Genomic DNA, 12,868 nt, shown 5'->3' on the forward strand with positions numbered 1-12,868 from the left:
CACTTTTCACAAAACTCAGCACATGTGAACTAAAATCATCTGTTCATGAACAACAGAAAAGAAGAATTTAAGGATTTTGAAGGCAATTTAACTGGTCGAAATGAGGAGACCTTTACTGTAACAAAGAGATAAGAAAGTAAACATCCAGCAGCTAAGGGAGCAATATCAGCATATGATGACCTGCACACCATCTGCCAATCAGGCCGTCACAGGAGAGCCAGCAGATGTCAGGAGTCCAATGAAAACCCTCTGTGTGTACGTGAGGGTGAGGAGGAGGTGTTTGCTCCCAGTGTCACCCTCTGCATGTTGTTCCCAGCAATCAGCACGCTGTGTCCAGTTTTTAGTGCATCTGAATGTACAACTGTCTGACATTTTGGCAAAAGCTAACCTGCTAAAGATGTTGGGCACCAGATGAAACGATGTGTTTTGTACTCGGGGTGTAATAATGTGGCATTACGTGAACATTACAAATTGTGGTGTTTGTTCAAACGTGAAATTTGCAGCTTTTGTTTGGCTTCAAGAACAGCTGGTCATGAGCAAAACACTGAATATCTCTAAAAAGCAAAAATAAATAAATAGATTTAGATGAATTGATGTTTTTTTCTACCCGATTTTAATTATTGAAAATATAAAAATGAGCTGGTGAAATAATTTTGGAATTAATTTTTCTTTAGCAGAGATTCAAATCTACTTACAGTTTTATCCAGCATTGCTGGGCATCGTTATTTATCCATTTATTCTTTATAATTGTATATAGAATAATAATTGCATCTCAACAGTATAAATAACCCTGTAACACTTGGATTAATAATTTTGCACACAGTTTACTCACACAAACGCACACAAAAGTTAAGTTAAAAACAATCAGAGGTGTTGGGGTGGGGGATACCAGATTATTGGAACATGTGAATTGCTTGTAGAACTTCATTTAAAATATTATAAATTTATTGTGTGTACAAGTCAAAAAGGGGAGGGGAGGGGGGCAGACCTGAAATTAGCCTGTGTCTCATAATGGCTGGGAAACGTGACCTCGTCCTCATTCACTGACAGAGACAAATGAAAGCGGCACCAACAAACAGGCCAGGACTTGTTTACACTGGCTGGTATCAGCCTCAGGACTCACACTGAGGGTGATAAGAAGTGTGATGCAGAAGAATAGGTGTGGTGATTTCATTGTCACACTTTGTGTCTGATGCTTGTAGACATGAACCTTTTCCTTTTCCCCTTTGTTAATAATAATGGATTGCATTTATATAGCGCTTTTCGAGACCCTCAAAGCGCTTTACAATTCCACTATTCTTTCACTCTCACATTCACACACTGGTGGAGGCAGCTACAGTTGTAGCCACAGCTGCCCTGGGGCAGACTGACAGAAGCGAGGCTGCCATATCACGCCATCGGCCCCTCTGGCCATCACCAGTAGGCGGTAGATGAAGCGTCTTGCCCAAGGACACAACGACCGAGACTGTCCGAGCCAGGGCTCGAACCGGCAACCTTCCAGTTACAAGACGAACAGCCAACTCTTTGAGCCGCGATCGCCCATAAATAAACATAGTGGTGCTAACCCCATCTGAATGAAATATTCTTTCTTTTGTATTATCTGCAAAATAATTTTGCAATTCACAAAATCATGAAGTGTGAGTGTGTTTCACTGAAACAATTTCCATCTAAATGAGAAAACACAGATCAGTTAATAAGTAGTTACAAAATGCCATCAATACATGTGGATACGTAGTGCCTCAATAAGTCCTGACCAGTCTGTGGTCTGAATCCTTTTTGAATTTTCTGTTAGTAGATTTAAATTTAGGGTTTTTTAATGAGTTTTATTGCTTTTTGTTTCTTGTTCTAATATTTATCAAACACATTTAGAGAAAACATATGGCCTTAATGTATTGAATTTTTTAAAACTACACTGCATTTGAATTTGTCACTCGACTCTCACTTATTTTTTAAGTATATTAATAGCCTCTGGAAATGTGTGCATGAGCTTTTATAGCTGTTGATGCCTTATAAGCTGTTCCTGGCATCCCAAATCCGCCCCAAGACAAAACAGAACTCACAATTTCAATATAAATTTTTTATTACTCATTTGAGTTTCATTAAATTAGATAATTTATTTTCTTTTCTTAAAAAAACCCGTGACAGCGGTTGTTAAGTCAACATGTGTTGGCTTGACTTTTGAAAGGTGCCCTTGGTCATGGCCAGTCGCAGGAGCAAGATGACATGACTGTGAAAAAGTCGCCTGCCAGGGCACACTGACATTTCACTGAATTACTAAGTGGAAACAAATCATATCTGCGAGAGATAATTATTTAACCTTTGTCCACCTTTGTTTAAAGCATCTCACCAAAAAAAACAATGGTTTGAGATAAATCGCTTATTGAAAACAGTGGACACATAAAGCTAATTCTAAGGATGTTGAAATATTGGTATGCTAATATTTCTATTCATTCATAAATTAAAATACCTATGAAAATAGCGAAATGCTTAAGATTAGAAAACCGATTGTGTTTAAAATGTGTGAAGTGCTATAGAAGAAAAACATATTCTTGTAATTGCGACATTGGGAAATCTCTGGAAATTTGTGAAAGGTAAGAGCCAGGTCAATACAACTTGTCACATCTGTGATGTTTCCTATTAGTTTATTTACTTTGTCTAATCTGTATGACCAGGGCATGGTCACATCAACACCAAAGACAGCCGGCATTTAGTTAATGATACATTTGATGGGCAACGTCAGCAAAAAATCTGCTTAAAAAGGACGCCTCTGCCTGCAGATCCTCACATCCACCAGCCATGAGGGTGCTTGTACTAGCTCTTGCTGTGGCTCTCGCAGGTGAGTAGGAATTATTTACAACTAAATGTTGTTAAATTGAACTAAAAATTCATCTTCTGAAAAAACAGTCTTTTTTAAGAATTAGATAACAACTAAGAATAAGAATTTCAATAGACTTGCAGCTGAGAAGAATTGTTACTGCCAGTGCTAGCAGTTTAATGCTGCCAGAATATAACAATGCTAATTGCCAAATGTTAAGCACATTCTGGCAAAATAGCATAAATTTTATATAAATTAGTATCATTATCCCTTTACAAATTCTCTTCCCTATTTCTTGTCATTTGTGACACCAAATTAACATTTATTCTTCTCCTGTTACAGTGGGGGACCAGTCCAACTTGGGTATGTTGTTGTCCTGTTATGTTAAACACAAAAGGCAGTTAATAGAGAAAGCTTCTACCTCATCTTAGAAATGCACTTTGTTTCTTTTTCTGTTTTTACAGCCCCAGGATTCGCTTCTGTTAAGACCTACATGTACAAATATGAAGCGGTTCTTATGGGCGGCTTGCCTGAAGAGGGCCTGGCTCGAGCTGGGGTTAAAATCCAGAGCAAAGTTTTGATCAGTGCAACAAGTGCCAACGACTACATTCTGAAGGTACAGATCACTAGGCAGAATTAAAATGAAAGATTATTGAAACAGACAACTTGAAACATAGCTTGTTTCTCTCTCTTTCTCCTCTTTTTTTTGCAGCTTGTAGACCCTCAGTTGCTGGAGTACAGTGGCATCTGGCCCAAAGATCCTTTCCATCCGGCCACCAAGCTCACCACAGCCCTGGCTACTCAGCTCTCGACACCGATCAAGTTTGAGTATACAAATGGCGTTGTCGGGAGAGTGTCTGCACCGGCTGGTGTCTCCACAACAGTGCTGAATATCTACAGGGGAATCATCAACCTCCTGCAGCTGAATGTAAAGAAGACACAGAATGTCTATGAGATGCAAGAGGTACAAAAAAATTCGCTTTCATCAGGTCCTTCATACAAAATGCTTGAACACTGACGGAAAATAACAACAATCTATATTTTGATTGTATTTCGTGATCTAGTCTGGTGCTCACGGTGTGTGCAAGACCAACTATGTCATCAGGGAGGACATGAGGGCCGAACGCATTCATCTGACCAAGACCAAGGACCTGAACCACTGCCAGGAGAAAATCATGAAGGACGTCGGCTTGGAACACGTAGAGAAATGCCATGATTGTGAAGCTGTAAGGGCATTTTCTAGTTGTTTCATAATCTCTCTTCTAGAAGTCTTCATGCTGGCAGTTTGAAGATTGCGTTGGTTTTATAATTGCAGAGAGGAAAGAGCCTGAAGGGAACTGCTTCCTATAACTACATCATGAAGCCAGCACCCAGTGGTTCTCTGATTATGGAGGCTGTTGCTAGAGAGGTCATCGAGTTCTCACCTTTCAACATTTTGAATGGCGCTGCTCAGATGGAGTCTAAGTATGTGGTTTAAACTAAAATATTATGCTTCATTACAGATTTATAAGCATCGTGCCACATTGATTGAATGATTATCTCCCCTCACAGGCAAATTCTGACCTTCCTGGATATCGAGAACACCCCCGTGGATCATGCCAGATACACCTATGTTCACCGCGGATCCCTGCAGTACGAGCACGGCAGCGAGATTCTCCAGACACCCATCCATCTTCTGAGGGTCACCCATGCCGAGGCTCAGGTACTGCAGCATTTACTTGGAAAAAGCCTTTTCTGAATTCACCCTGTATCCACAAACCTTTTCATCTGGATTGTTTGTTTCCTCACAGATTGTCAGCACTCTGAACCACCTGGTAGCCTCCAACGTGGCCAAGGTCCATGAAGATGCCCCTCTGAAGTTTGTTGAGCTCATCCAGTTGATGCGTGTGGCCAGAGTCGAGACTATTGAGTCCCTCTGGGCTCAGTTTAAATCTAGACCTGATCACAGGTAAGTGCAGCTTTGATTCAGTAAAGGCCCAAGAAACTAACATGACACGGATAATGGGATTGTACTCCTCTTTCCCAGGTACTGGTTACTGAATGCTGTCCCCCACCTTCGCACTCATGCTGCTCTTAAGTTCCTCATGGAGAAGCTCCTTGCTAATGAGCTAAGTGAGACTGAAGCTGCTATGGCTCTCTTGGAATGTCTGCACTCTGTGACACCTGACCAGAAAACCATCGAACTTGTCAGAGTAAGTATTTTTTTTAAGCTTTCCTATATATTTGCAGTGACATGAAATCAGTTTTATATTGTGTCTTCACCACTTTTCAGAGCCTGGCTGAGAACCACAGAGTGAAACGTAACGCTGTGCTCAATGAGATTGTGATGCTGGGCTGGGGCACTGTAATTTCCAGGTTCTGTAAAGCGCAGCATTCTTGCTCATCTGATCTTGTGACAGTATGTATTATTTGAACATGTTTTATTCTGCTAAAGTTCAATTTAGACATCAGTGGCTTTAATGTTTTTTTACATTCTTGCACAGCCTGTACATAGACAAGTTGCGGAGGCTGTTGAAACAGGTGACATCGATCAGCTCACTGTCGCTCTCAAATGCCTGGATAACGCTGGACATCCTGCTAGCCTTAAGACAATCATGAAGTTCCTGCCTGGCTTTGGCAGTGCTGCTGCCCGAGTCCCACCCAAAGTTCAGGTCGACGCTGTTCTAGCTCTGAGGAGAATTGCAAAGAGGGAACCCAAGATGGTGAGACTACATTTTCTGATTCCTACCATCAATAGCAATAAATATACTTGAGACCTATTTTGTGTGCAGTGTTCAGTTGGGGCTATAGTAATCGGTCTTTCTCATTAGGTCCAGGAAATAGCTGCTCAGTTGCTCATGGAAAAGCATCTCCACGCAGAACTCCGTATGGTTGCTGCCATGGTGCTCTTTGAGACTAAGCTCCCCGTGGGTCTAGCAGCTAGCATTTCCACAGCCTTGATCAAAGAAAAAAACCTGCAGGTCGTTAGCTTTGTCTACTCTTACATGAAGGCCATGGCCAAGACCACATCCCCTGACCACGCTTCTGTGTAAGAACCTAAATGATTTTCATGTTTCTAAGATGCTTTATATCTATGCATGCTAGTCTATCGAATCTCAAATATCCCCTTGTTCTATTTTAAGTGCTGCAGCATGTACTGTTGCCTTGAGGTTCCTCAACCCCAAATTAGGCAGACTGAACTTCCGCTACAGCCGAGCCTTCCATGTGGATACCTATAACAGTAAGACGATAGCAGATAAATAACCCGCTGTTGCACACCTTAGATTTGTGCATGTGGTGTGATGATGTTTATCCATTTGCCTGCCAGATGCCTGGATGATGGGTGCTGCCGCCAGCGCCGTCTTCATTAATGACGCTGCAACCGTGTTACCAAGAATGTTTATGGCCAAAGCCCGTACTTACATGGCCGGAGCTTATGTTGATGCTTTTGAGGTAAGACGTTTAAATGTTAAGTAAGTAACTAAAAAAACACTCGGCAATGCAATTCAATGGCTTCAATATGTAAACCATACATTTTTCAGTATCTGCACTCGAATGCATTCAATAACGTACTTTTCAGGTTGGAGTGAGGACTGAGGGAATCCAGGAGGCTCTTTTGAAAAGACGACATGAAAATTCTGAGAATGCAGACAGGATCACCAAGATTAAACAAGCCATGAGAGCTGTAAGTTGAACTACTGTGGCAAGAGTGAAAATGGGATTCTGAGGCACATTTTCTTTACGAGAGCTGACTTTTCTTTTACTTGTTTTTAACCTAATTTATTCCCACAATAGCTTTATGAGTGGAGGGCTAATCCTTCGAGCCAGGCCCTGGCCTCTATGTATGTGAAGTTCTTCGGACAAGAAATTGCATTTGTCAACATTGACAAATCCAAGGTTGACCAGCTTATCCAGGTACGGTTTCTCCCACAGCCTCATATGGTTTCTTAGTAATGATGCATTATGTTAAGTTGAAACTAATAAGCAACGTTACCTTCACAGTTTGCAAGTGGACCTTTGAGAAACATGTTCAGAGATGCTGTAAATTCTATGATGTCTGGTTACGCAACACATTTTGCTAAACCAATGCTGCTCGGTGAGCTCCGTCGCATCCTTCCCACCACTGTTGGGTTGCCCATGGAGATCAGCCTCATTACATCCGCTGTGACTGCTGCATCCATTGAAGGTAAGTTTCATTTGGACAGTTTACAAGTTTACAAAAGGTAAAAATATATTGATATTGATATGAAAAATATATTGTTCTCTTGTGTTCTTTTGCTAGTCCAAGCCACTGTGTCACCACCTCTGCCTGTCAACTACCGGGTTTCCCAGCTTGTGGAGTCCGATATTCAACTGAGGGCTACAGTTGCTCCAAGGTACACAACAGCTTGAGAAGCTTCTTTTCCGCAGTTTAATGAATGAATTCAGAGATAACTCTTAATGAATAAATATTTTCTGTCTTTTTGCAGTGTTGCCATACAGACCTATGCAGTCATGGGTGTGAACACCGCCTTAATCCAGGCTGCAGTGATGACAAAAGCCAAAGTTTACACAGCTGTTCCTGCACAGATGAAAGCAAGGATTGACATTGTTAAGGGCCACTTCAAGGTTGAGTTCCTGTCTCTCCAGGGCATTAACACAATTGCATCTGCACAGTATGTACATGCCTTGTCACTAATTGCCATGCATTTCAAAGATTTTTGGTCCTTTTCGGCATCTGTTTTTATTGGGTGGGGTTTTTTCTCTCATACAGCGCTGAGACGGTTGCCATTGCGAGAAATGTGGAAGACCTCCCAGTCGCAAGAAGCACACCACTGATGTCACCTGAAGCTGCATCACAACTTTCAAAGGCCTCTCTCAACTCAAAGATCTCCAGAATGGCATCATCTATAACTGGTGGAATGGTAAGTTTGGTTCACTTGCCTCCTATTTTCAACATTTAACTTTTTGAAATAAACGTGGCGATCTCTGCTGTGGTTTTACAGTCTGCGTCATCTGAAATCATTCCTGCTGACCTGCCACGTAAGATTGGGAGGAAAATGAAATTCCCTAAAACCTACAGGAAGAAAGTCCGTGCTTCAAGCAGAATGCTAGGATTCAAGGCCTACGCTGAGATTGAATCTCACAATGCTGCCTACATCAGAGACTGCCCTCTCTACGCTCTGATGGGAAAGCATGCTGCTTCTGTTAGGATTGCTCCAGGTGAACTTGAAGTTGAAGCTTTAACCTAACAAATTTGCAAAACATTGTGGAAAAGTCCTGTTTTTGTTTTTAATTATTATTCTTTAATTTATATTCCAGCTTCTGGACCAGTCATTGAGAAGATTGAAGTTGAGATTCAGGTCGGAGATAAAGCAGCAGAAAATATGATTAAAGCGATTGACATGAGCGAAGAGGAGGAAGCTCTTGAGGATAAGAATGTCCTCTTGAAAATCAAGAAAATACTGGCACCTGGTCTCAAGAACACCACATCATCTTCCTCCAGCTCCTCCAGCTCCTCTTCATCCAGCTCTAGCTCCAGCAAGTCTTCTTCATCCAGCTCCCGTTCCAGCAGCTCCAAGTCATCCAGCTCTCGTTCCCATAGGTCTCGCTCCAGAATGTCCCAGTCTAGCAGCTCTCAGTCAAGCCGCTCTCCCTCAAGCTCTTCCTCCTCTTCCTCCTCTTCATCATCCAGATCTTCTTCCAAGTCATCTTCCAGATCATCTTCCAGATCATCTTCCAGATCATCTTCCAGATCTTCTTCTAGGTCCTCCTCTCGCTCCAGACCTAAGATGGCTGACATTGCTGCTCCTATTATCACGACGTCCACCAGAGTGAACAGCTCCAGTGCTTCATACTTGCTCAGGACATCTAGCAGCAGCAGCAGCAGCAGCAGAAGAACCAGAGTGAACAGCTCCAGTGCTTCATACTTGCTCAGGCCATCTGGCAGCAGCAGCAGCAGCAGCAGCAGCAGTAGCAGCAGCAGCAGCAGCAGCAGGAGTAGCAAGAACAGCAAGAACAGCAAGAACAGCAAGAGCAGCAACAGCAAGTCATCAAGCTCTAGGTCCTCTCGGCGCAGTGCTCAGTCCAAGGTGAGTCATCCTCTCTTCGCAGCATGCAGACGTGTGTGGAATTTTATGGAATGTGGGGCACTTATTTTACAATTCTTTTCCTATTACAGCAACAACTGCTGGCCTTGAAGTTCAGAAAGAACCACGTCCACAGGGTAATTATTAGGCATCACATCAAAGCTCCGTCATGTCTTCTGTTTAAGCAGGCTAAATGTGTGGTTTCCTTGTTTGCAGCACGCCATCTCCACACAGCGTGGCAGCAGTCACAGCAGTGCCCGCAGCTTCGATTCCATCTACAATAAGGTGATCAGTCAAATGAAGATATTTACGGTGTTACACATTAAACTGGGAATAAACATAATTATTAATATCAACCTCTGGTTTTCACTTTTAGGCCAAGTACCTCGCTAACACACTCACTCCTGCCATGTCCATTGCAATCCGTGCCGTGAGAGTCGACCACAAGGTCCAGGGATACCAGCTAGCAGCTTACCTGGACAAACAGACCAACAGAGTGCAGCTGATTTTTGCCAGAGTCGCTGGGAAGGACAACTGGAAAATCTGTGCCGACGCTGTGCAGCTGAGCGCGCACAAGCTGATGGTAAACATAATGAACTTATGAGGAAGTAACCAACTAAAATTAGGTATGATGCTTAGGCTTTAACTCACTGAAATTTATTTTAGGCCAAGATATCCTGGGGTGTTGATTGCAAGCAATACTCCATCACGATTATAGCTGAAACTGGTCTTTTGGGCCATGAGCCCGCAGCCCGCATGAAGATGAACTGGGACAAACTGCCAAGAAGCATAAAGCACTACGCAAAGAGGTAAAGCTGTGGACATTATTTCGATTCATGCATATAATCAGTGCTTTTATCAAAAAGCTTTTGCAGACATTTTGCAGATGGCAGTGCATAGCAATTACTTTCTTCTGACATCCTCTCGAACCTGTCGTTTGTACTGAAAACTGATAAAAGCTTTATAAAACACTCAGTAACCTTTATGCTTGTCTAGGGCGTGGAAATCCATGATCCCTATTGGTCAAGCATTTGGAGTAAACTACGCAAAGGCCAAGAATCCTCGTAATCAGATCAAAATGACTGTAGCTGTTGCTACTGAGACAAGAATGAATATTGTGATGCACACACCAAAGGTACAGTTTTGTTGCCCCTTCTTCTGTATGCACTGAAAATGTTTGCAATGCACTTTGTCACTCAGAGTGTTTCTAACTACTTTCTGACTGTTTAATATTCCAGGCGATCCTTTACAAGCGTGGGATGTGTCTACCTGTTGCTTTACCTATTGGAAACACTGCCGCCGAGCTGCAAGCATCCCGGGACAACTGGGCTGACAAGATGTCCTATTTAGTTACCAAAGCTAACGCAGGTAAAAATATTTTAATGTTTTTTTTAACAAACAACAACAACAAAAAAACCCAAAACAGATTTCATATTTCTGTGATTTGACTTGTGATTTCCTTTTCGTTCCATTTCAGTTGAATGCTCCCTCATCAACAACACACTGACCACATTCAACAACAAGGAAGCTAGAAATGAGCTGCCACACTCGTGCTACCAGGTCTTGGCTCAGGATTGCACACCAGAACTCAAATTCATGGTTCTGCTGAAGAAAGACCAAATACAGGATCAGAACCAGATCAATGTTAAGATTTCAGACATGTAAGAGCAGCCAGGATTTATGTGGAAAAGAAATAATGGTCAGCCTGTGAGCCAAAAAATAATCATATGTATTTGAACTGCTTCTCAACAGCGATGTGGACATGTATCGGAAGAACAACGCTATTGTTGTGATGGTTAACGGAGTTGAAATCCCTAAAAGCAACCTGCCATACCTGCATCCATCAGGTTTTTGTTATGTTTTTTTAATTTAACAAAAATATTGAACTGCCAGATTGTGCCATTTGAAACCATGCTTATACATATTTGCACTTACTTTAGGTAATATACAGATCAGACAGTTAAATGAAGGCATTGCTCTCATGGCACCCAGCCATGGTCTTCAGGAGGTCTTCCTTGGCTTCAACGAGATGAGGGTAATACAAAAAAATGCTGATAATACATATATCTAATATGCATATTTATTATTTTCTGAGGCAATTTCCTATTTGTATACCTGCTTTAATCTACATTGTACTAATATCTGAACTTTTTTATTTCAGGTTAAAATTGCAGACTGGATGAAAGGAAAGACTTGTGGAGCCTGTGGAACGGCAAGCGGAAATGTCGGAGATGAGTACCGCACACCCAGTGAACAGGTGACCAAGGATGCCATCAGCTACGCCCACTCCTGGGTTCTGTCTTCAAACACCTGCCGTGATCCCTCCGGTAATCCTTGCAATATTTCCTTGACCTTTCTCTAAGAGAACATTACCTGCAATGCAAACTGTCACAACACAAACAATGAATATTTGGCATCAAACAATGCACACATACAATACTTACCTTCACCTTCTACACTCTTCCAGAGTGTTCCATCAAGCAGGAATCTGTGAAGCTGGAGAAGCAGATGGTCTTTGAAGGTGTGGAGTCCAAATGCTACTCTGTTGAGCCTGTGCTGCAGTGCCTGCCCGGCTGTATCCCAGTGAGAACCACTACCGTCAACGTTGGCTTTCACTGCCTGCCCAGTGGTGAGTTGCAAGAACGCTTCTTTGAAAAACATTATCTCTGTTTTAGTATCACGTACAGTCTCCAATCACTTCTCTTTTTTCACTGTTGCAGAAACAACTGTGAACCGTTCTGGTCTGAGCAGCTTCTTCGAGAAGAGCATCGACCTGAGGGATACTGCAGAAGCCCACCTGGCCTGTCGCTGCACTCCTCAGTGTGCTTGAGCTCATTGCCTTCGGCCACATGACATTTTGTTTTCTGTTTTAGACAGGTGTTGTTAATTAGCTTTGGCTCAACTTGTAAACTTAAATAAATTGGAAAAGCATGTGAAGCATGAAACTGTTGTGCTCATCTTTTATTATTATTATTATTATTTCCTTATTCTTTATTATAACAAAACATAAATAAGATCAACTTAATTTGTCCCAAAAGTTAGTCACAGAAACCAAAATTTGAAAAAATGCAACATGACAAACAGATGTCAGTGAGGTCAAGTCTACTCAAAAGAAGCAAAACTGAATAGAAAAATTAAAGAAAAGTAAAATAAATAAAATAAATCAAAATCAAATGCAATAAAATGTTATGTAAAAAGCTTGATATAATACAGTAAGGAGCTCAAAATATTAAAATCTTAAAGAAATGCAATAAATACAAAAAACCCCCAATAAAAATGTAAATAAAATACATCAAAGTGATTTTACAGAGTAAGATTAAACTAGATAAAAATGGATTACTAAAGAAACTCTAAAAGAAATCTGCTCATCTTCTTCTTGTATGTATTTGTTGCACATTTTGCAGTAACATGAAATCTTTGTAAGCACAGTAGTCATGAGCTCACATTAAAATTACATTTGTAATACAACCTAAGCAGTTTAGGAACATTTATCATGGTACAAGTGAAAGAGACCCTTTTAGTGCACTCCTTGATTTGTGGAAGGTTGGCTTATTCACATCATTATAATGTAGCCGTAAACAGGGACCTGTCTACAACCTGCCCAATAAGTATAGCATGTTAAGTTGCAGAAAGCAACACAACATGGGGCGGTTTGTTTACAAACTCAAGTCTAACTTGTTTTTTGTTAGAAAAAATCTGATTGTTACATGCTTAAATTTACACAAGTTTACACTGTCACGAATAAAAATTTAAACCTAATTTTTTATGATTTGTTGGGTTAACCCTCTAAGGTCCAAAATATAATTGGCCATTTTTGACTACGTTCAGGGCTGGACTGGGACAAAAAATCGGCCTTTGAATGAAAACAAACGCTGTTGTGACAGTGATGTACAGTCTTATTGGTATTTATATATGATTTCTATACGTTTTACATCAGATAAAAACTTTGGTTGTAAGATTCAGATAATTATTTATTAAAAATTAGACATTTAAAATGAGAATAACA

General features: G+C 41.2%; 1 protein-coding gene across 1 annotated transcript; it reads left to right on the top strand.

The window, feature by feature from the left end:
• The first annotated feature begins 2,795 nt into the window (after positions 1-2,795).
• On the top strand, positions 2,796-11,807 carry vtg2 (vitellogenin 2). The gene is made up of 34 exons (XM_086263441.1): positions 2,796-2,836; positions 3,158-3,178; positions 3,280-3,431; positions 3,528-3,779; positions 3,880-4,041; positions 4,131-4,279; positions 4,367-4,517; positions 4,606-4,763; positions 4,842-5,007; positions 5,088-5,213; positions 5,299-5,517; positions 5,626-5,843; positions 5,938-6,035; positions 6,123-6,247; positions 6,375-6,479; positions 6,590-6,709; positions 6,797-6,980; positions 7,077-7,170; positions 7,264-7,449; positions 7,548-7,698; positions 7,780-7,996; positions 8,096-8,865; positions 8,955-8,999; positions 9,079-9,147; positions 9,239-9,445; positions 9,529-9,671; positions 9,859-9,997; positions 10,101-10,230; positions 10,340-10,523; positions 10,615-10,709; positions 10,803-10,897; positions 11,024-11,189; positions 11,330-11,491; positions 11,583-11,807. Exons 1-34 carry the CDS (start codon positions 2,797-2,799, stop codon positions 11,690-11,692), a joined length of 5,409 nt encoding a protein of 1,802 aa, XP_086119567.1. The 5' UTR covers position 2,796; the 3' UTR covers positions 11,693-11,807.
• The last annotated feature ends 1,061 nt before the right edge of the window (positions 11,808-12,868 follow it).

This window comes from Aulonocara sp. 'chitande type north' Nkhata Bay, linkage group LG15, assembly GCF_057382095.1.
Source record: "Aulonocara sp. 'chitande type north' Nkhata Bay isolate Kocher_YH1m ecotype deep benthic linkage group LG15, A_spYH_male_GT1.1, whole genome shotgun sequence".
NCBI classification, from domain to species: domain Eukaryota; kingdom Metazoa; phylum Chordata; class Actinopteri; order Cichliformes; family Cichlidae; genus Aulonocara; species Aulonocara sp. 'chitande type north' Nkhata Bay.